This window comes from Aptenodytes forsteri, unplaced genomic scaffold (assembly GCF_000699145.1).
Source record: "Aptenodytes forsteri isolate BGI_AS27 unplaced genomic scaffold, ASM69914v1 Scaffold382, whole genome shotgun sequence".
Taxonomy (NCBI): Eukaryota; Metazoa; Chordata; class Aves; order Sphenisciformes; family Spheniscidae; genus Aptenodytes; species Aptenodytes forsteri.
Window position 1 is genome coordinate 1,498,140 of NW_008794625.1, and position 24,525 is coordinate 1,522,664.

The 24,525-nt window shown below is 38.5% G+C and overlaps 1 protein-coding gene across 1 annotated transcript in view; it reads left to right on the forward strand.

Annotated features, from left to right (window-relative positions):
- CLSTN2 (calsyntenin 2) overlaps positions 1-24,525 on the forward strand; it is a 287,789-nt gene that overhangs the window by 257,918 nt on the left and 5,346 nt on the right. Inside the window, exons 11-16 of the mRNA XM_009273362.1 lie at positions 2,662-2,824; positions 15,092-15,258; positions 18,780-18,928; positions 20,384-20,607; positions 23,361-23,531; positions 24,178-24,323. Coding sequence (XP_009271637.1) covers positions 2,662-2,824; positions 15,092-15,258; positions 18,780-18,928; positions 20,384-20,607; positions 23,361-23,531; positions 24,178-24,323 — 1,020 coding nt within the window. The remainder of the gene's footprint in view (positions 1-2,661; positions 2,825-15,091; positions 15,259-18,779; positions 18,929-20,383; positions 20,608-23,360; positions 23,532-24,177; positions 24,324-24,525) is intronic.

Here is a 24,525-nt window from a genome sequence, read left to right on the forward strand (position 1 = left end):
AGCTTTATAAATTAGATTTTTAAAAATAATGTTCTTACTTGAGATGATTAAAATTTCTTTATTTGCTGAACTAGTAGATCTTATGATTTTATTTTCATGGCTTCTCTGCAATCATATTACATTCCATTGCCACTGTGGAATGCATGCAGGGAAAAAATTGGCTTCCTATGTTAAGAAGGTGAAGAAGGTGTCTGAAACGACAGCATAACAAATTACACTCCACAATTATTTATTTCATTATTTTGTTGCCTGTGAAATGGCCAGGCATGAAATACTACCTGCTACTGAGTGACTGGGATGTATTCCAGAGTTTTTAAATAATGTTATTGTTTCCTTGTAGAATATTTGTTTTTACACTGGGACCCAATACAGATAATTAAAGATCATTTGGTGGAATATACATGTGTCTGTGTACCTAAGCTGTATTGAAATCCTATGACAATTAAGCACCTGACCAACTTGGGTGCTTTTGAAATCTCAGGAAGCACTGAGCTGGGACTTTAAGTGCCTAAATTCCCTTTAAAATAAAACTTGATGTGTTTATGTGTTGGAATTTAAGGAAAAGCAGGCAAGTGATGGTTTGAGGACTTCACCAAGCTGTCTACACTTGCACTATCTTATGTTCCAGAATGTATCAGAAAAAATAAAGGTTAGTAAGTAAGTACTCTGTCTAGTGTGGACATCTGCAGTTGGACACCTGCATTTTTCTTGGAAGCACTGGAGCCCAGTTGCTGGAGTCTTGAATTGTGGAATTTATGTAATCTTTTGTTTCCAGAAACATTTTCTTTGAAAAATGTAACTGCCCTATTGGTCAGTCAATAAAGTAATCAGACTAGCTACACGTTACCGTGCTCTTTGTGTATATGACATCCCAAAATGTTTGGGTTTGCTATATTAAAGTGCTCTGGCTTTGGTTAAATATGAGGAAGATTGCTCACTCATTTAATAGCACTTGGGGCATCCCAAGCGATGCAGTTTAGGGTTGCAAAACAGAAATACTCTGGAACAGTTCTCTCAAAAGTGTCAAGTATTAACGCCTGTAGTTTTTGTCATGCAAGATGTCTCAAACTCAGGCACGTCATTAATTTTGTTTTATATGAAATGTCTGACACATGCGGCTGTGACGCATCACATTCTAATGATCAGGTCAGGAAACTTGGCAAGCTGTTTTTCCTTGAAAGGGAGGAACGCATAATATTATTCGTGATTGCTGTTTGTTCAATAAAGTTTTCAGTCTTCCAGTTTATTTACTTTCAATTTTGGTTTCAGTTCATTTAACCTTCAGAAAACATTTGTGCTGTCTACTGCTTACAAAAGGAAGGCTCTAGCAGCCCCTTGCTGCATTTATCTCTCGCTGTGGGGCTATGATGTCTGCAGTAATAAATGTATGTGTTTGAAATAGAAGTGATTAAGTTCTTGTTGAAATGTCTTCTGGAACAAAACATTAGCTTTTGCTTTCAAAGGGCAGATATTGCAGCAGATAGCACTTAACCTGGCCAAGGACAAAGTGTTATGTTTAAACATTACTTTTCTGCTTGCCTGTATGAAACAGCAAGGATATCTGCATTCAAGCACTTCCATTTCTTAGTACATCAAAACAAGTATCTCTACAGAATTGAAAGTAGCATGATTGTAACTATTGCTTCATTTTTAAAAACAGCCCACCCATCCTACCAATTGCTGTGATTTATTCTTTTGAACTTTTAAATCTGAAAGATACAACAAAGGAAAGAAGAACTGGGCAGGCATTGATATTTACACGCTAGACTTCTGTCTTCAGAGGCACTGATTCATCTAGCTGTACATTTCTGAACTAAAACCAAATTTGATCATCTTGCAGTAATCCCTGGTTGTCCAGCTCAGAAATTCATATGAGATTTGACACTAATATTGTCATCTTGAAAGTACATCGTAACTGTGGCTGTTGCTTTCCAAAGCTGATGTATATCAGTGAAACTATATAGATCCTAATTTTGCCCACTATCTGGGAAAAAGCTCAAGGGCAAAAGATGGAGCATGGAGAAGATTTGAGTTTCCTGCCCAAATCAGGTAGACACAGACTACTTGTCCATCTGTGTGTATACAGAGCACAACAGGGGTCCTTCTAGTGCTATGGAGGTCCTGATGCATTGCATAGGACTTTCTAAGTACTACTGCAATAAGTTAATAATGACAATTGAATCAAATCATTGATAACTCATCAATCTAGGGACTTAAGTGCTATGTGTTTTCTTAATTTGAAGCTAATAGGGATCCCTAGTAACTATGCCGATACATCCCAAGTATGCATCTCTTACATACAGTTTTGTATTCTCAAAAGTCGATACAGACATTAGGAAACTAATATTATGTATTAACAAATGTGAAAATATAGAGCAAATACCAAATTGTCTGATTTTTCTATTTTATCCATGTCTTGTTTTCAAAGAGTGTTTTAAGATGCCTCTATTTATCAAATATATTCTGCAAGTATACCACAAGTGTTTATCAACATTGTTTTAACTTTCATTAATTTTAGTGATGTATAAATTGCAATAATGGTATTTTTTTCTATGAGTAGAATTTGAAAACAATACAATTTAAAAAGCATATGGGATATAAAAATTAGTCACCTGACAATAAGTGCTAATTAATATTTTTCTCTTGCATTCTGTCTTTCAGATTTGTGATAAAGAATGGCATTACTACGTTGTCAATGTTGAGTTTCCTGTTGTTACGTTATACATGGATGGAACAACATATGAACCCTACCTTGTGACCAATGACTGGCCTATCCACCCTTCGCACATAGCCATGCAGCTGACAGTTGGTGCTTGTTGGCAAGGTAATAGGACAGCAAATAATAGACAGTAGAATTATGAATTCAGACCAAAAAGAATCTTACTTGTCTCGCTGACTGCATAGTAAATAAATCACTAGAAGGTTGATGGTATAAAATCAGAAGTAAATCCAGAGTTAATAATGAATCAAGGCCAAGGATAAAAGGGTTGGCACGTTAACAGGCTTTGCATTTCCATCACCTAAAGAAGCGTTCGATACAGTTTGTGTATTTAATGTGGAAGATTGTCTTCCTTATCTTTTGTTTTCACTTTCTTTTGTTTCCCTTGTTCTGCAGCTTTAAGCAAACTATCTAAATATTACTCTAAAGAACTCCAGTTATCTCCTTTCAGTCTCTGTGTCAAACTTCTTTCACAACTCATGGCCCGATCCTGCGCTCTTCAGTTGGATGTGTATCACCAGTAATTCCACTAATTTATCAGTTCACCCCGTTATGGACTAGATGTAAAAGTGAGAGTAAAATAAAACCAAAAGTCACAACCCCAGAGCCATACTTGTATGGGCCTTTGCTTAAATATTAGTTTTTCCTGTTTTCTACCCTTTATAATCCCGCTCTTCTCATTTTTTTTTCCTGGTCCTTATGGCACTGTTTCTTTGTCTGTTCTCTGCCTTACACCTGAAGCAGTCCTCTTTTTCTGCTCATCTGCTCTTGTAAAGTTGTCTCCATTACCCTTCCATGTTGATTTTCTATTTATGCACTATGTCTTGTTTTCACTTAAGACAAAGTATGAAGTGAAGCAAACTGTATAATTAGGAAAAACATGATTGTGTTTCTTCCCCACTCTTTAATGTTGGCTCACTTCCCGTTACTACCTTGTTTGCCAGTTTGATCTCTGCTCATTTACAATATGTTATCTGCAAAATTTGGACATCTTATGCATGGCAGAGCTCTTCAGTGTAAATAGTATTAGAAGCAAATCCAGCTGTTGAACACCTTGGAGTAAAGATCCAATCTTTACTTTGATGACAACATGCAGAATAAAGCCACACTAATCCTAAAAACAAGATTTGATAAGTTTTGGATATTGATCACTGAGATAGATATTATCATAGCTAGCTAATCAGCATGACGCTAATCCCATATATTTGTAAAAGTATAGGCTGAATTTTGTCTAACTGGTATTATTATTCTTCTTCCTTTTTGGTGAAGCACCTGATTTAAACTACTGAAATTTTGCCTATTGCTGCTGTCAATATTTACTGCAAGATTATGTTCTTGCTATTTTAATAGTGTGAGAATTGGAGCTCATCAAAAGTATAAACAAATTTTCCATCTCATGAAAATGTCAAGATTTAGCTAAGATAGTGTGCTAAAGATTCTGATACACTATCATGTGTCAGGCAAAAAGGTGAACTTCTAATGCTTAAATGAAACAAGATTTCAAGATACTGCTCTTAGCAAAGCTTATCTTTTGATAAGTTTGTTTTGATCACCTCAAACTATTTTAAATGAATGGTATAGAAAGTCACTTCATTAATAAGATTCAGCACTCTATTTGAGTCTGTTGAATTGTAATTATTCAACATATAAAACCAATCTATTCCGTTCAAAATGTTAATTTTCAAAGTCCATGTATTTCAAGAAAAAGTGGATCTATCAAACAATTTGACTATAAATAGTTTCAGTGAAACTGTTAACTGGATCTACTTAGGCTAAACCTTTACATTTTCAAAGCATTAGAAAACTGCTTTACAACCATCTACAATTTATTTCAGTAAAAATATGCAGTGATTTTGGTGTCTTAAGCCATTCAGGGGTGTCCTTGTTAAGAGGATATGAGGAGTTTCTAGCTCTGGTTTGCTCAGACTGTTTCCTCCCCTTTTCATCAAAGCATTGGCAGAATAAGAACACAAGCTCTAACCTCTTCCTTCAGAAAGGACAAGACTTTTTTTTCTGTCTTTACTAAACCATTTTATAGTTCTGAGTCCACAGTATCCATTTATCAAAGTCAAATTATTTGAAAAACAATCTCAGACAACTAAATGAACCAGAAGAAATAACATTCCTTTTTCTTACCACACCAATTCTGATTTGCTCACAGCAAAAAGTAAGTCATCATGACTGTGGGGCAACTTAAGAACTGGTGGGGAGCAGGAAGAGTGTATTTAGAGGGCAAAGCGAAAAATCAAGAACAAAAAGAATTGTAATTTACTCTGTTAGCACTGATAGGAAAATCTGCTACTGCCATGAAGGATTTACCTTTTCATATATGACAATTTTCAGTTCTGGTCTGGAAACTGGGAATTGTTCTGCTGTTTCTCTAGGAATCTGACAATCCTCCAGGTTATGAGACAAGTGACTCTTTCAGCCCTGGTCTTTTCATCACTTACACCGGTACTTGTCCTAAGGTTACGTAGCAAGTATTATGCTTGCACCTCCTTCTTGTCTTTCTCAGAGTTATGTCATGCAGGAGTCTCCGGCACAGAAAGAGAATTTTTTTCTTTGAGATTCATATTTCCTATTATTGATATTTCAATTCCAGAGTAACTCTTTTCTGACTTTTATAGCCTTGTTTATAGCATCCATTATGAAAAGTTGGGTTAGTTTTTATTTCTACCTTCAGCTGTTTGAGTGAAATATAAGAGCAGTTTAAGTTCAGTGCTGTTCTCCTGAATCTAACATGAAAACAAACCAAATGTGCAATCTCTCAGGCTTGATAAAACTTTAGCCTATGATGTGCTCACTGTCCCATTTGCATCAAACCATTTGCCTTTTTTTTTTTTTTTTTTTTTTGACATCAACATTCCAGTTGTAATGGGCAAGTCTCTCTTACATCTTTACCCTTGCCTCGGCAGGGTAAAAAGCATGCCTGATTTGTTTGTTCCTGATTTTACACAATATTTCTTTAAATAATGTGAGTTGAGTGCTAGGACTGTCCTAGAAGGAGGAAAAATGAGCCTTTTCCTTAAGAGCAGAGTCTTGTCTAGGGGGCAAGAGGGTACTGGAGGCAGAAGTTAGGTCCCAGTGCATGGATGGCAGCCTGGAGACAAGCAGAGAGTGAAGACGGCTGAGAGAGCAGAGAGCCAGGCTTTAATGGTGACAGACGAGAACCTTCCTGGGGTCTGTCAGGCACTGAGTAAAGTTTACTGCAACCCAGGAAGTCACTCAATTACCTAAAACCAAGCCTGGGGGATAGTTTCCAGCTTTAATGACAGGTTGGGCATGAGGAAAATTGTATAAAAAAATCTTTTTTACGTTTTGTTCTGGCATATTCAATATGAATTTTTCTCTACTTAAAATTAGGTATTCTGGGTGTTACTCTAGTATTATCTTCCTTTTTTAATTTAAAAACCTCGGTTCTTTCTTCAGGGAGCCTAGAAGGCAGAGCTACCTCATTGATTTAGGGTACTATCACAGTGGTGAGCATAGAGTTAATTGGGTTTTATTTTGTGTAGTTCATGTTTAATACTGCTATACTTTAGGGGGGGTAGTTTATTTGAGGGTGGGAGTTAAAGCATTATCTTTAGGCTAAACTGTTTGTGTTGATTCAGTTACATGTGACCTAACAGCAGTGACAGCTGGAGACAGAAACTTCTTGCCCTGTTGCAGCCTATCATCTCCCACAGAGTGCCAGTCTTCATACATGGCAAATCCTAACTTACTTCTTAGCTGTGATTTCAGTGACACTAGACCTCGAAAAAGGTAACACTGACTGCAGAGCTAAGCAAACTGGACTCCTAGTGAACTAACTGCCGGCGGAAATGAACAGTTTGGAGTGCTAGTACAGCTGTTCCTGAAATGAGGCCTTTATGCACCCTGGTAAAGTTTGGCAGCTTTCTCTGCAGATACTTAGGGTTAAAGATATAACTTAATTTTAACTTCTTTAAGAGGCCTTTTTTGTTCACGTCAGTGGTCTCACAGCAGAATGCTATTGTAGTGCCTGTTTTCTAAGTAATTTCTGTTTCCTATTCTATTTTTCTTTTGTATTCTCCTGCCATTTTCCTCTTTCCTTAACCTAGGCCGGAGACCTTTTTTTTATAGAGTCCTTCTGTGGATTAACCTTATTAACCTTATATGTCAGCACTCTGCTGACATATCAATCACAAAGTTGCAGTCAGAGAACTGACTTACTATTCAAGGCAAGAAGAATGGTACGAGTTAAAAGTTGGAGAGGGATCAGATCACTGAGAGACAGATACACTGTGGGCAGCGTAGCAGCAGCAGCCTGTATCAGTCACCCTTGGACTTCCCCCAGAAATTAAGATATTCAACAGGTAAAGATTACCCCCTACTGTGCATTCTAACACCAGTGGGTCATGCCCTGGGGGCTGACATAGCTTGCACCAACCTGAGGCCTCAGTGGAGTGATACAAGCAAACAAATTAATGCAAGGCCACCGAGGTAGATTTCAACATAATGTGATGCTGAGTATCTGTATACTGATGCTTCTGTTAGTACAGCAGAGTTCTCTCTATATTGCCCTTCTCATCAAAAACAAGATGGATTTCAACACACTTCACAGATCTTTGCTGGAATTTTAGCTGTAGCAGAAATACAAACCTATGTGGAAGGTTAGTTTAGGAGAGTGTTTTCTTGGAGAGCTGAATTTGCATTCAAATCTGTCACTAATTCGGTATAGATATATGTCCCTTACTTAATTGAATTTCTGCACTGGGGACTATGCACCAGCACAAGAATGTTATTTGGAGAATAGGAATATAGTTTTTGGGGCAACATTAACATCACTTGGACTGTGATCTACTCTAAGATATATGATTGTAACATTTTTCCATGATTGTCATAATTTCCCACAGTTCCACTAGAAATAACAAAAATGTATTGGCTTAATTGTGAGAGATTATAGAGTGTTTGTCTTATCTCGAGAAAAAAAAATCTTAAATAGCGTGTTGTACAACGCTTTTGATCTATTGATCTGTTGCGCAGAGATAGGTTAGTATATGCATACCTAAGAGCAGGTAGCCCTTAGTGTTCTCTGTACTTATTTCAGATAATGCTTTAAAGCCTAAAGCTGTCTGTGTGAGGTCATCAGGTTATGATATCTACCAAGAACAGGGGCAGATTTCAATAGTGCCATGTTTGATGAGTAATTTTCTGAGTAATTTTTGTCTGCGTGATACAAAAAAAACACTAAAACTTTTTTGTGCTAAAAGGCTCTGGGAGTATAAAAACTCGAGTCGCTAATTGAGACTACTCCTATGTTAGGTTTCATCCTGTTTAACAGCCAATCTACTTGTCAGGGAATTAAACCCAGCTCCCTAAACTGCCATAATAAAAAGATGGGATAAATTTTGGGGCTTGGACCTGAGGACTTCAGAGCTAGAATGTCTTGCAACTGCTTCTAGATTCACTTCAATCTTTATGTTGGGAACCTGAATAATCGATCATTCCTTATTTATCTGGCTCAGTATAACCAGAGTCTTAATGTCTTAAAAGAATCACATCTCAGTTGGAAATTCTCTTGATTCATCATTTCCAGTGAAAACCTCATTGTGCTTAGATTGCCCTGATAATTACTTGCTCACTATTAGGGTAGGGCAAAAGGCCTAAAAGAAGATCTGCGAGCTCAATAAAGTCACTTGTTTTGACAAAAAGGCATGATCGTTCTTCGGAGATTGGTAAGTGAATGCAAACAGCACTTTACTTCTCTGAAGTCAAAACAAGACAACTGTAAAATTCAATGGTAATCAAGTTCTGTCACACTTTATATCAACCCAATGTGAAATTAAAAAAGAAAAAACCCAAAACAAAACGGTGTCATGGAAATAGGCTCTGCTTCATTAATGAATGCGCCTTAACCCCATGAAGTCTGAACCCTGAGAATCTTCAGTTTCCCCTGGACTCTCCAATGTTATATCTAACAGAACCTCCTCATGGCTGGGATCAGAAGGTGCTTGCTAAATGGCAGTCCTTAACCCCACTAAATTGTTATTCATCTGAGAGATTCTAGCTGTTTACAAGGTGACGTGTATACTAGAAGCATTTGTTTTCCTCCATGTGTATAAGGGAGTCATCCTGACCGATCTGCCCACAAGTAGGACAGGCATCTGCAACATACTCATCTAAAATTAAGTAGGTTAATTCTGCATTTGATCTGTTGTGTTTGAAATTTCAGGCACCAGCTGTAACTGTGCTTGTGACTAGGAATATGCTAAACACAGCGATATCGTAAAGTCTTGCTTTCATTGGCAGCTTGATCACTCTCCACTGAGGGCTGCTGTGTGGGTGCAGCATACTGCCTTTTCTGGTGTGTGCATCCTCTGACTTGTGCGTCCTGCTCCAGCGTGCTGTCGTGCTGGGCTTGGTGTGAGCACAGGCACCAGCTGTGAATAGCACAGGAGGGAAGTAACACTCAGAAGTAGTCAGAGGGTTATAAAGGTCTTGTGAGGAGGGAACACCCTGACCCTAGTGTAGGAGGTGCCCCTGCCTAACCCTACCCCTAGGCTGCAACTAATATCGTGGGACATTAGTAGACCCTGATAATTCTAGTTATCTAGATAATTCCAGTAGCAGCATGCACTTTATTTTTGCAACTCGCTCTGAGCCCTGTGCCTATTTTATGTCTTAGCTATCTCTTTCTCAGAACCATAGCCCAAGTGTCTGCTATAGTGGTTTTATCTGGGGGGAAGCCCAGCAGGCCAGGGCAGGACCCTTCTTCTGTATGTTTTGGTGTCAGTGTGTGTGCTGTACTTGTTCACCTCTACCAGCATTCACGCTTAGCAGAAGAGGAAAGTAACTCAGAAAGATTTTTTCAGGGTGACCCTGAATAAAGTTCTGATGGGAGGGACCCCTCTGCCTGAGCTGCCCTGCTTGCTCTGCATTCATAGAGTTCCAGACAGAAGAGATCAGAACCAGCATAGAAAAAGAAGAATCCCAGTCCAGAAAATAGTTACTATTTTAGCAAGTGAAAAATGTGATGCATACTACTTTGACAATGACTAAGGAGTGAACAGCATTATAGTGAGTAATTATGTATGTCAACAGTTCCTCTGCATGCCTCCCACAGTCTGTTGACACCATCTTCCCATTATGAGGATTGAATTAATGTCAAAAAGCCAACATCCATCCTCCTGTATCTGCCAGACTTTGGGAGTGGATGCGCGTGCTGGGTCAGGTGGAAAAAGCAATGCACAATTTTATCAACAAGGTCTGAATAACACTGTGGCCTGTGTTGCCTCACAACTGTGATGGTGACTGCAACGTTTACATTTAAGGAAGGGACAAAAAACAGTAGCTTCGAAAATTTGTCATGCAAGGGTCTGTATGAGAATAAGTGATGCTATAGTGTTGTTTCAGCCTTTTTTGTGTTACGGACATCAGTCTAATTCCCTGACCGACAATAGGGAAGGTTCTGTTTTCCTTTGTTGGTCCCATCATTCAGCTAAGTCTTAACTACTTAACTATCCCCCCAAGAATTAGCACTCACAGCATATTAATCTGTAGTAATCAATAAACATAGAGCTGAGTGAAACACATGTAACACAGTTGAGGAGTAGGTTTTCTTATTCTCTCAGGTTTTGATGCTATAACATCATTGTGGAGGTGAGCTGTATCTGAGCTGTATATCTCACTCATTAGAAAGGGCAAAAAGACCCTGACAGCAAAAAATCCCATGAAACTTGTTGAGGCAATCTAAGTTAACTGGATGGCCTGACCTCTGGATAGAAACTGGTAGATGCTGTGTTACAGAACACTTTATTTTTCACTGCACCATGACATTAGGAAGTAGAAAAAATTTTAGGACACTTGGATTACCTCAAGATCATCATCACTGGAACTCCACTTTGTTCTCTGGATTGTTGCTCCAGAGGCTTGTGTAATCTACTTAGGTCTTCTTCATTATCTCAAAAATATTGTTGCTTAGGCTCAGTTTGGTGTCAGAACCAATAGTTAAGTTCAAAGTGTCTTAGAGCAGTAAGAGCTGTTGGGAGTAGATTATGCCTTTTCCTCAGTTGTTTCTTAGCATGTGGTAATTCCAGTGATGAGTCAAATTCAGACTGGAACTGAGCATTCCTCCTGCCTAGTGAAGTCAGTGGCTCTGAGCTGCCTATCAGGTGCTTGTGGACCTGCACAGGCATGAAATGTATCATGTTCAGGGTCAAAGGATCTCTATTTGAAAAGATCAGTATTTAGAAGAATTTGGATAATATTCTGTAAAAATGTTACTACCAGCATTAGCTCCAATTACGCACTGTGCTTTAACATGCTACAGAATTACCATTTTCATGCTGGATTAAATATATTTATACTCATCTAATCTTGGGAGCTAAGAATTTAGAGTGACTAGGACTTGGAGATTGGCCATCCTGGGCTAAATTTGCACCCACTGAGAAGCTGAGGTCAAATACTTGAAGAACATTAGGTTGCAGAAGCAGAAGGAAAGACAGCATTCAAACATGCTAATATAGTAGAACCAAGCATGAATAAAACGCTGATACAAACAGGAGTATAACAGCCAATTGCTGACGATTTTCAACTTATTCTGACAATTTTTTCTTCTTACATTTTTTGAGATTGAAAAACTATATTCCCTTTTATCAAAGCTAGAATACAGGATTGTAGCAGATAGATTGGCTTTAGGCCATTCCTTCAATTTCAGCAAGAGTTTTGGGTTTTGCTTCCTGATTTTATTGCGTTGGATTTTGTCCATTTGCAATCTAATAATTACTGCAAGTTGAAACACATCAGCAAGCTAACATACCCCACTGAGCTGAGAAGATGCTGAAATGCTGAGGTAGAAGAATATCAAACCGTCAACGTGCTGCAATTACAAGCAGCTGTGATAAGAGTCAGATATAATGACTTCTGTTCACCTTCGAGGATAAAATTGGCAGGTATATAATTTTGTCTTTAACTCTGGTAAAAGGTGCTTATGGAAGGTTTATTTGGCAGTCTATTTTTTCTAATAAAGTGTGAGATAATATTCTCTCTTTAAGTGCTCATGTTTTTTCGTGTGGAAAAAGCTATTCACGCTGCCCTGGATTAACAGGCATGTCCTATGTAAAGCACAATGTTGAGAAGAACGCTAGGTTATGGTTAGTACTTCAGATAATAGCAGGAGTTCCAGGAAAAGCAACAGGGATGATCATAGTCTACAGCATTAGGTAGAAGATGTAAAGAAAAGGCCTTGTTTAGCCTGGCAAAGGAAAAGGGAAGACATAGCCATATTTTGACAGCTCACATTCCCTATTAGGAATAAACTTCCAACTCTAAGGCTCAGTGGTCATTAGAATGGATTGCTTGGGGAGCCTCTGTCTTCAGAAGAGTTTAGAACAGCTCCGGCAATTCTCAAGAAGGGATTAAGTACAGCTGTTCTTGTCTTGGGGCTAGGGGACAGACTGTATCATCCCTCAGTGTCCCTTCAGACTCTCCTATCAGTTGTTCTAGTGCAATTGTCCCAGCCTGAATCACCCTGTCATAACCACGGGCATAGTTTTGCAGGTTTTCTCTGCTGACACAATATGACACTAGCGAGTCCCAGCTATTTTTCACTCACATTTTCTTGAAATACTTGCTTTTTTTACATAGCAGTTGATAGCCTCTCCAGAACAAAGATTACATCACCTCCTTTACAGTCCAAAATCGATCTATACATCAGCACAAAACCCAACCTTAGTCCTGTGAACAGGGTAAGTATGTAAGCCTGTTCTTCAAATACTCACTGTTTTTATAGTGCCTGTATTTGCAAAGCATTTTAAAAGCTTATTCCTAGAAACACTCATATTCTCTTCCATGCTTTTACGTTTGTGACTAGGCAGATGACTTACAGGACAGATGCCTTTAAACAAGAATTATACATCTCCAAGATGGTAATGCCTCCTTGTACACCAGAATACTCTGTATATTTAATATGGTTTATGTGCAATTACTGTATTATTGTAAATGACCTAGCAATGTAATCGTAAGTGCTTTGTCAATGACACCAGAGAAGAACTAGTCCAAAGTGAAAGAACAACCAATCAAAAAAAAAATTAAAAAAAAAAAATCCAACCCTGAAGTTCCTATTCATGGATGTAAGCACCAGTCATGTTGCTCTGTAGCTTTACTTCAACTGGTTTATCCTGCTTGTATCTGTCAGGCATAGCCACAGCACTGAATTCTTTGTTCTAGCTTCTTGTCTAGTCCTTTATACATTTTAATGAGCTAGTTTCACATTTAAATACTTTAGCTTATCTGAGACAGCTTCTTATTTTGCATTTCCTCAGAGCTATTAAGATCTACTGGCAGACTTGAGTGGTTAAACATTGGAACAGGCTGCCCAGGGAAGTGGTTGAGTCCCCATCCCTGGAAGTATTTAAAAGACGAGTAGATGAGGCACTTAGGGACATGGTTTAGTGGGCATGGGGGTGTTGGGTCGATGGTTGGACTCGATGATCTTAGAGGTCTTTTCCAACCTCAATGATTCTATGACTTACTGTAGGTTTCTAAATTTCAAAGCTCCAGGATTAGTGTTGGTGTCTTAGCCTTGGAACTTGCTGTCTTCAGAATTCTGTTAGGGATATGAGAATTTGAAGCTTCAAAGCACAATGTGATTCCCTTCTTCTGTAAGTTCTTACCTGGTTTTCTCTCTTTGTCTCCTTTTTAGGGAGAGGTTTGCATTTTTTATTTTTTTTTTAATTTGGCTTCCCTTTTTCTGTCCAGATACATTGCTGCTCTATTAGTGGCAACGTGTACTTTTAAAGACAATGTAAACAGATAAGTATAACATTTTTGCTGAAAAGCTGATGTCCCTGTAATGTACTCTCTATTTACCAAATAATTGTCTTGGTAAGTATCAGAAAGGCCAAAATTACAGTACAAACTAATTCTGCACTTTAGCTGTTGCATACATGAACATTTCTATGAAACCTCAAAAAAATTCTGCTCAGAAGAAGTTTTCTGTATAATGGACAAATGAATGAAAGAGTGGAGAAGAACAATCTCTCCTTGAGGATCTTTCTTTGGGGTAAAAAGAGAGGCAGTTTGTGCCGCAATGTTAACAAAAAAGAACAACCTGTCTACTTCTATGAAGAAACAGCCTGCTTAGACACCACCTTTTCTCTCAGTACATCAGTGTGTATTTTCTTCGCTATATAAAATAACTTGAGTCTTCTTCATAGTGCTCGTACTGCACAGACTAGAAGTGATGTCTTTCAGGCTTTTAGGTAGCAACATCAGCCTAAAGAAAATTTGCCACTTCATCCCTATCCGAACCCCAATCCACACACAAATCTTCAAGTTAAAGTTCAAGCTTGAGCTAGCTTGCCTGGCAGAAGTAGGTTGTTTGACACTAAAGCTACAAACACTGTAGAGATGAGTTATCTACCAATTACAACAGCTTATCAACTGTTAATCCAATTAGTCTGCATGGCTTCACTGTTGCGTGGCTCTCTTCGTCCTCTCAGGCTCAAGGTAGGCAGTAATTCACATGCATTGATATAGCTACCACTTGCAGGAAAGAGAAGGTCTAAAAACTCTCCTAGAGGAGGATGAGTAAATCACTAAATATCCCAAGAGTAATTTAGATGCTATGATCACTGGTGCAGGCAGTATGTAATCACATTTTATTGACAACTCCTAAAGATCAGTCTTCCTTTGAAGCTGCCTAGAGTGAAACTGAATAGAGTGTAGCTAGAGGGCCTAATGCAACATACAGTGACGAGACCTGATCTGGCACAAAATGAGCTGCTCTGGGCAAGGGAAGCACTACCAGCCTTTTAGCACAGTGCTGTGCATTGGCCTGCATTCACTGCTGTGAATTTACACCATATCTTTAGAGGCAACCGTTTGTAGAGAGTGTGGCAGCTTGCTTACACAGAGCCAGGACTCTTAGCACATCTAAGAACTTCAGGTAGTATGTTTTTTGGAGGAGAAAGGCAAAGGCTGTGTAAGTGATCTTGTAATAGAAAACTTGCAAATACCGTTTCTGTATAAACAAACGTTGGTCGTTAAACATTTTTTTAAATTCGTGTTTGAGCACTTCAATAATGTCATCAATTAATTTTTAAAAATGCTGTGCTTCCTTGCACACAGGTTTGGGAAGCCATGTTTCATCTCAGAGTATGTTATCACAGCTTTATAAATACCTGAACACAATACTGGAAAAGCACTGACAAGAATCTTAAAGACAGGCTGCTACTAGGTACCACCCAACAACCCACAAAGCAATTCCACTTACCACAATAAATGGGATCTCAAATATACTTGGCTAAAATGGATATAAATTCTTTAAATGTGTTAAAACATAAAATGAATTATTAGATGTCTGGTTTGTGTATTGGTATCAATAATAATTTTATATTCTCTTTCTTGCAGGAGGTGAAGTCACCAAGCCCAGATTTGCTCAGTATTTCCATGGCAGCCTGGCCAGTCTTACTATCCGGCCAGGCAAAATTGAGAGTCAGAAAGTGATTTCCTGTTTGCAGGCCTGCAAGGAAGGTCTGGATATTAATTCTCTTGAGAGTCTTGGCCAAGGAATAAAGGTGAGGGATGAGCTGACATCATCTTTGATAAAAATTTAGAGCTGATTTATGAAGTGGAGAGCCCGAGGTAGAGTACACACAGTACAAATGCACTCCCAGAAGCAATGTAATTTCCCATAAAGTCATGCAGAGAGGAAGCGGAACAGTAAAAGAGCTGTGATGCTGCAAAGAAAAATGTTTCCATTATTGCAAATCTGGGTGCTCAGAAAGTAAGGCGCTGCTGCTATTTCAGAGTCCATAAGAATTGCCAGGTCGTGTTCTCATGCTTATTTTGGTAGTTTTACAGAAATAAACATGATTCCAAAGAATTATTGAATTTTGATCTCAAGTAGCTTTAAAGCAATGAAAAATGTAAGTGGAATATCTTTCATCTAGAGGCAACTCCGAAAGAAGTCCCAGTGCAGTAGGATTGAAAAATTCAAAGTGTGTTCCAAGAGGAAAACATTATGGGACATGAAAATTGGACAATAAAAAAGCCTGAAGTCAAGAAATTAAAATTTTACATTTGCATATAAATCATTATCCATCTTCATTCTGCATATGACTATCTTTACTGATATTGTAACACTTTTTCTACGATTGGAGAACAACAGACAGAGGGAAATCCTGTTTCAATTGACATAGTGGCCAGATTGCTTTGCGTTCATTAAGACAAATTCTGTTCTTTTGGATACATATGTAGGAGCTTGACTATAACTTCTATAATGCTTACATGAGATGCTTTGTCCATTTGCCTTTACTGATACCATTATTAGATGACAGGTGTTCTTCTGCCTAACGTGTAAACACAGAGTTAAGCGATTTCCTAGCACACAAATCACAATACCATCTTCCAAAGGAGCTGAACTTCAAATTAAAACTGGGAAGATACTTTGGCTGCAGACTGTGCATCCTGTGAAACTGCACAGGTGGATTTTTAGTGTGTTGGTTTTCAGTGGGAAGGAGGATGGTGCTGTCACGCTTGATCTAGAGCACGCAGTGGAAGTGCCATGTACTACATTTTAGTAGCTAAAACTTTTCATTGTACAAGATAGAAGACTGATCTGAAACACACTCAAATGTCTGTCTAGGTGATAAGTTGCAGTGGTGTAGTATAACCGATACGTTTTCTGAAGACAAGGGTAAAAATGAAAATTGAGAGTGCAAAGGTAAGGAGGAATTTTGCTAGCTCTAGCTTTTACATATAAGCAAAGCACCCCAAAGAATTTTTTTTTCTTCATCCTACCAAGGACATCATTAAGAATTTCACATTGTTGCTTCTCCCAGCAAAATGACACACTTATGAGTAAAAGCTCTTTTTAAAAGACAATGCATACAAAGGGCAGGTAGGGTTTTCTGGAATGCAAGTGTATATGCCTACCAGTAAGTTCTTTGCTGGGATTTTACATGAATTAAAGCAGTGTACAGTTGGTCCACGGTGCTTAAAAGCATAATACTTCCTCCCCTATTGTAACACTCTGTAACTTGACAATATTTGAGTAGTCTTGTTTCATGGGCTTGGAAAAATCCCTGTTATACCACCCTCTGCTGCTCCAGCATGGGTGATTGGCTTCCTTACTGTACTAGCAGTGCGGTGGGGAAAATAAAGATGAAGGATTGTTTTCTGCCTTTTCTTTCTTTGTTTTGCCAAACTTCAAAACATTTTCATTTTCCGAAATACAGATGAGGCATAGTGTTTTTTTAAAGTTACTCTTTTCATTTTTACTTACTCAGCAAGCTCAACAGTCAGTGCAACAGCAGGAGGCAAAAATGAAAGGAGCAGTCAGAGATAGATTGTGGTAGGGTTTCTTATTGGGGTTGACAGAAAGAAGCTCAGATTAAAGCGGAACAGTTGGCACCTGACCTTGAACAGAAGATTAATAAAGAGAAAGGGTTTCTGGTGTCAAAAACAAACATACCTGATCTCAGACAAGCATGTGTGACAGTTGCACAGATGATAGGTTCTGTGTGGCTATTCACATGGCGCTTAGCAGATTCAGTGTTGGCAAACTGATGTTGGAAGATGTTTCTGCTGGACACTTTGGACCCATGAAGCTTCACCCTTTAGCCACCTGAGAAAGAGCAATGCAGCTGTAATATCGTTTCTGACACAGTAGTGTTGGACTTTCTTTGTCTGCAGCCTAATTTTCAGATATCTGTAACAGCTCTCGGAAACACTGTCTAAACTGTCGCTATTTTTAGCCTTTTTTAATGAAAAAGACAAAAATGGCTCAGACTAGGGCTTTCTCCAGTCCCTTTGGCAGCATTCCAGCTGTTCTTGCAGCTGAGCTATTAAGCTAACTAGGTAGCTAGACTCTCCTTTTTGCTAATTTTATTCTCTACTACTGCTAGCTTACAGAAAGGAAAAAGAAGTGTATGCAGGCTGTGGCTCATGTTAGTGCTTCTCTTTGTTAGAAAATACCCTTCTGTGTTATGACCTTCCTGCACAAGCTTTAAACCCAGTCCTCCGTGTTCTGTTCGACAGAGAACCCTGTGCTTCATTCTGTTCTTCACAGTCTCTTTGCTCTTTTGCTTTTTAAACTTTCTCATTGTGAGGAAGTGTAGACAACCATTGTCTGTATAGAATAGAACATGTTCATATAATCAATATCCAGCTTTGGGAAGGGACTGCATGTGAGAGAAAGGTGCATTTCTTTGTGTTTTGTGCTGACAACAGTAGGGTGCAAAATCAAGGGGGTTAGTCTGGTTTTCTCTGCAGTGCAGATGGTTTGCTGAAGCAATTAACAGACAAAAAAATGGAATCAGGATGAATTACGATGAAGACAGAATCAATCATTTGCTATGTGAATATAGTAGCAAAGTTTCTTGGTCAGCAAAACTGTTTCACGTTCAATGCAATGGACTAGAGAAGGACCAGGGCTACAGGAATAGCCATTGACTTTGCAAGGTTTGTTGGCTCAAATGAGCAGCTGGCTTTGTGCAAGTAGCAGCTCTGTCTTAAGTCATGACACCTTTATTGATCATGAGACAGAAAGGAGAATCCCCTTTATTGTGTCTGACGTTAATGAAGATGTAGGAGGCAAATGTTATAATTGTTTTGTTCATTCATGTTGAAATATATCTCAGAAAGATAGCCCAGGGTAAAACCAAACAGAAAGCAGGAAAAATATGCTTCTGCATGCTACTCTGGTTTAAGCCAATATTTTTATATGGGAGATGTGTTTAACCTAAAAAAATTACATAGTAATAATAATGATGACAGTAAGTTAAGGTTTTCGAACTCTACAGCTGCAGAAATAGTATCAGCGAAGTTGGTCAGGCTGGGCAAAGTACAGCAAATTGGGATTAGTTAGTTAATTATAACAGTAGTTATTCAGATATGAAATAGATGGCTGATACGAGTACCTGTTTTAGGGAACAGCATGTGGATTCAGCCAACAATAGCTACTAAGAATTTTTTTTTCTTAAATCATTAGATTTTAAACTTACATCTGTGCAACATTCCTTAAAAAAAAAAAAAAAGTCTTATTTTGTACTCTGTACCTGGTACCTTAAATACTAATTATATGCATTTCCCCTAGTATCACTTCAACCCTTCCCAGTCAGTCCTTGTCATGGAAGGAGATGACATTGAGAATATAAATCAAGCTCTCCGAAAGGTCTCATACATCAACTCTAGACAGTTTCCTACTGCAGGCGTACGACGTCTCAAAGTCTCATCTAAAGTCCAGTAAGTTATACTTCAGCTGAACTGATTAGATTAGGAATATTTTTAATGAATTACTTTTTTCTTTGGACATGTAAAAAGAAGAATTTTGGCTAAATTGCATCGCTAAATCATACTTTTATGTTACTGAGCATAAAGGATTAATTTCATTTACTGTTATGCTGATTTACGTTGTGGTTTTCTTTTTATATTGTCCTTTTAAGAAATTTTTTTTGTTAATGTAATTTACTTGCATTCTGTATATAGTTTCGAGCATACAGTCTGGACTGAACACTACTTGCATTTCTTGCATTCTTATTTTACTGTTCATTTTAAAAAGTTATAGTTTCTTCTGAGATAGCTAGAGCCATGACTTTTTAAAGAAGGCCTATTACATCTAACAGACGACGTATCTGCAGGAACAGTATTAGTAGCTATGCTTGAAATAGTCTGTGTCTGTCTGTATCCTTATATGGCTGTCATCACTGAAGTACTGGTGTTGGGTGTTAAACAGAAATCTGTGTCCTTCCATTTTCATGCAACAATAGTGACAGAACCTGCACAATAATGTTTGCAGTTCTACATAATCAAAGAGCTGTCTGCCACTCCTCAGCTCCCCTGGGGTACATCTCTGTTACAGCAAGTTGTACAGTGCCATGAAAGCAGATCTTTAGAGTGAAAATAAACGTCAGTTCTACGAACTCTCATCTACTGCGCGCACAGTTCTTACTAAGTATTAGGTTTAGCCTAGTGCTGTGGGCTGACCACACTAAGTGTTTGGAGAGCATTTTCTGATGTAGTTTTGCTGGAGGCAGTCCAGTTTGCACACTCCAAGGCTGGCCCAAGCCTTGTACCTGGATGAAGTCAGGTAGAGTTTGTCAGGAGAGTCACTTCCAAAGCACAGTGCTGATTCAGATGGAAATGCTAATACAGGCCCCTTTTGTCCCCAGTAAATACTGGGGGGTGCCAGAATGAGTTCATGATGGGTCCAATTTAAATGGATAATTAGGCCCTTTTATTCACACATGACAAGATAGCCATATTATATTCATTAGATATCGCTTTGAGAATTTAATGTTAGGTTTACTAAAGTTAGTTGTTATCATCTAATTAACTTTAATTTTTTTTAACCGTTCACTACTTTGTGAAATGTCAAACATGAAAATATTATTCTCGCAGTGACCTTACTGAAGACTGACCTTGTCATGAATCTGTTTGCTAAGCTGTCCCTACATAATTTCAGTAGTTGTGAATGTGGGAGGGGATGAGAGGAACAGAGCTGTTACTGTCACTGCTGGCCTATGTACATGGTGGTACAGATGCATGTCCTTATGTATGGCAGTGTCAAAGTATGGAATAGACGGATCTGAGACAATACAAAAGGATGAGAGCCATCAGGTGGGTTTTGGGCAGTGCAAGTGCTACACACCTCTGATGTGCAATGTGTTACATGCAGTTAATGACTAATATATTTTTCAGATGTTTTGGTGAAGATGTCTGCATTAGTATCCCAGACATAGATGCATATGTAATGGTGTTTCAGGCCAATGAGCCCAAGATTACAATAAGTGGGATGGACCACTTTGCTAGACCAGCTGCACAATTCGAAAGTGAAAGAGGTGTTCTTTTGTTACCTGACATCAGGATTGTCAGCACGGTCACTAAAATGGAGCATCCAGTGGACTTAAAAGAACATGACAGAGGTTTGTGGATTTCTTTTAAATATTATTACTTACTCTGTAACATGACCCCTCACATTTTTTTAAAGGATAGCGCAAACAAAGGAAGTCACTTCACCCAGATTACTTCAGGCAATGTTAGGCAGCAGTAATGCTGTACTGAAGACATTCAATTGAACACATTGAAAAATATGTCAAATAGTGATAGATCAGTATGCGCTTCAAAAAAAGCAGCTTTTCCATTTAGTGTCTCACCTACTTCAGAATAATTGCTTTCCACTCTTCTTTACATATTCCATTGAATAACATATTTTCATTAGAATCTCTCTATTTGTAACAGATTTTTGTTAATTGTACTGATAAAGTGGAAAGCAGTAATTGACTAATAGTTGGAGTTTTAGTCTGTTCTTATATTTCCAGCTCTGCTACTGACTTGTGGGCAATACTTGAGAAAGTAATCTTGTGCCTCAGTTCCCCATCTATATAATGTAAATATAATAATTTGCAAAGATTTTTTTCAATGATGGCAGTTTATTCTGATGCTGAGCAATGTGTGTATTATTTGACACGAGGTGAATGTTCAAAAATATAAGTAAGGTTTAAAATAATTGTCTATAAAGGAATCTTTCATTTGGATGTTTGTGTGCAAGGTAAATGAAAAAGCCTAGTAATCTGAGGAATCACTCTAAACAATATTTGTTGGACTAGAATAAGCAGCAACTAGATGTACATCTCTTGAAAAGATAAAATCGCTGATGATGTGCAAGCGTAGGGCATGGATTCCCTGAAGCCATGCTTTGTAACAATGCTGCTTATCACTTGCCTGAAATCGCATCTGTCCTCTGAAGGCTGGAAAGTCTATCATATCATAATATCAACTGCATACAATTACAGTATGTAAAAAAAAGAATTCTTGCATAGAAAAGAGTGATCATTATCTGTCACTTAAGACACAATGCATGTATGACGCTCCATGTCCCTAAATGTTATGACATCTTCAAAACTGTTCAGTGAATTAGGAACTACTGCCCTCCAGTTTAATTCATAAATTTCGTCTATCCCAATTTTTCCCAATACAATTATTGACATAATTACTGTTGTAGCACCTTGTAACCTAAAAAGCCTGAGTCTCACCTTGAAAAGGAACATAGCAGCATTTCTTAAACTACTGTTTAATTCCTTGAAAGTCAGGTACCTCCTAATGTGCCATCTTTTGTTTGTTTCCACTAAGAGGGGTTAAAATGGATAGATAGTAATTGGCTTTGGCAATAACTGTGTTTTGCAAAAGATTATTGAATTCTAAGTCTCAATTCCTGCATTATAAGCTTGAATCATGATTTCAGCCCAGATATTGTGTGACAAAGGCAAAGACAGCCATAAATCTTGACCTATATCTACCTATAGCTATTTTTCCGCTTATTGGGGATTTACATAACCTGATTATCATGACTGTAGCAGAGATGCACATGGCAAGGCTGAGAAGGCTGATTTAGTCACCGTGTATTCCCCAGTCCCAGGACCAGTTAGGTCTGTCTCTCATCCTGTCTCTCATCAGAAGCAGATCAGGCAGTTGTCACGGGCAGCAGCATGACTATGGCTCTGAGGCCTTATTTTCCTGCAGAGGGCCCCCGGAATGCCAATATGTTGCTGCTTGTCCTGCCTCAGTAAAGAAAGCAGTGGGACCCTGACAATAGCTAAAATTGCTGCCCCTACCTCTCCTGTTTGCCCACTGACAGCCAGAGCAGCAAAGCTGACCAGTTCAGGCTTTTCCCTCGCTCTGCAGCCCAGCTCTTGCCTATCTCTCATAGCTTCCCATGAAATAGTCCAGCTCTTCAGCCTTAGCAATATTCAGATTTGCCTATCCTGCAAATTTGAGTTGGGTCTGCATTTTTGTATAAGTAAGTTAGACTTGTACATAGAGTTCAGATACCCAAATTGACTGTACCAGGAGTTGGGAATCTAGGGCATAAGACTTTTCTGTCTGTGCCTTTCTTCCCCATGCACCCTCTAAAATGAAATCCGCAAAATGGGCACAAAGTTCCAAGACAGCAGTCTCCACGTCTACAGTAGCCTCAGGGAGCTGGTTAAGCAGTCTTGCCAGAGACTCTGTGCTAAGTTAGCCAGAGAATTAAAATATTAAATTGATATGCTACTCTTTTTCCAGCGACAGAATTATTTTTTTTAATCATATGTACTGAAGGATACGTTTACAGTTTACAACTCAGTTTCTCCAAGTCACACAACACAGGATCTTGCCATTTATGATAATACCATGTTCTTGGAAGACGGCCATGTTCTTTCTCATGCAAGTTCTTTATGGGCCATAGAGTAACTGAGAGAATCATCCAAGCATAGATAAATTTGACATGTATTTTTCCAGTTCGGTTTTCCTTGAGAAAAGAATGAATGTGTGATCCCAACCTGGTATCAATACAGTATTGAAAAACAGACTTGTTTACATGAATTTATTTCCACAATCAAATTTCAGTTTTCTACTTCCAGTGCTGTTCTTGGATGCCTTTTATTACAGTGCGATATATTTTCTATCTCACTACGTATTTGTAGGCCTTCATCATCATAGCACCTGAACAGGCCAGACACTTCTCTTTTGATTTGCTACAAGTGTGCTGTGTTTAATATCGGCAAAAAACAATTCAGCCATCTTTGCAAAAATTGAAAGCCCTGATGCAAAGCACATAAAATGACTGAGCTGTTCTGTGATCATTTATCTTAGTTTCTTTCTTCTTTTTTTCATGGTATATGCCATGTGTTCACAGCCAATAAGCCAGTGGTATTAGAGGAAATGCTCCACAACTTGGATTTCTGTGATATTTTGGTCATTGGCGCAGAACTAGATCCTGAAAAAGAGTGTTTAGAACTAGATCATGTGGAGCTTCAAGGAAAACATCTAGATGCCACAAATTCCACAGCAGGATATTCAATCTATGGTATGTTCATAGACCTTGCTTTCCCTTGTTTCTTCCCAATACAATTCCCAATTCCAACAATTACATTATTGGAATGAAAGGACTAATTTGTAAGAAATTAGACAGAAATTTGTGATGTGCTAGCCATAAAATATTCCAGGAGAGACTGTGTCCCAAAAAGCATAGTCACTTCTTGATCTCTGGGTGTGCTGTGTTTATCCTTTGGAATGCAGCACAGCTTTATCTTGATCTCAGCATACCTCCTGCTACTCCCCAAATAAGGAAAATAACAACACTGCTTTCTTTAAATGTGGGGGTTCTGGTGGACCACCACAGTGGAACATGGGAATGAGGGGATTCCTCAGTGCTCCTGCACAGTGCTGGTAACTCACTGGCCATTTTTTTCGGTTACTAAATATTTTATTCTAAATCTTTGCTGTTGCATTTGTTCCTCTCCATTATGGACCTACATTCATTTCCAAAAACTATTCTCACATAATTTAGGATCAGCCAGAGGCTCTATCAGGGAATATTTGATGCGCTGCCATTTTCAGATCATTCTGCCAAATTTTGTATTTTCTGTGAACATTTGATTTCTCCTGTACTGCACAGAGCATTTGTTACATAGCATGTCCTTGAGATTATTACTGCTCTACCACCATTTCAGGTGTGGACAGCATGCACAACTATGAACAGGTTCTTCGGCAGATTCGATATCGTAACTGGTACACTTCTGCCACCTTTGACAGAAAGTTCAGAGTCAAGTGCTCAGAGCTAAATGGACGTTACACTAGCAATGAATTTAACTTGGAGGTAAGCAATCATTTAGTCAAGTTTTCTTTTCCAGCACTGAGGCTGAGCACTAGCCTTACCTTCAGCGACATCAAGTTTTCTTTAAAATATGTAAAATGATTGACATGTTGTGGTAACTGTAATGAAATAGAGGAAAAATTCTAAGTTCCATTCAAACAGGAAGTTGACTTCTCCTGTGGGCATTCCTCAGTGTGGGTCGCTC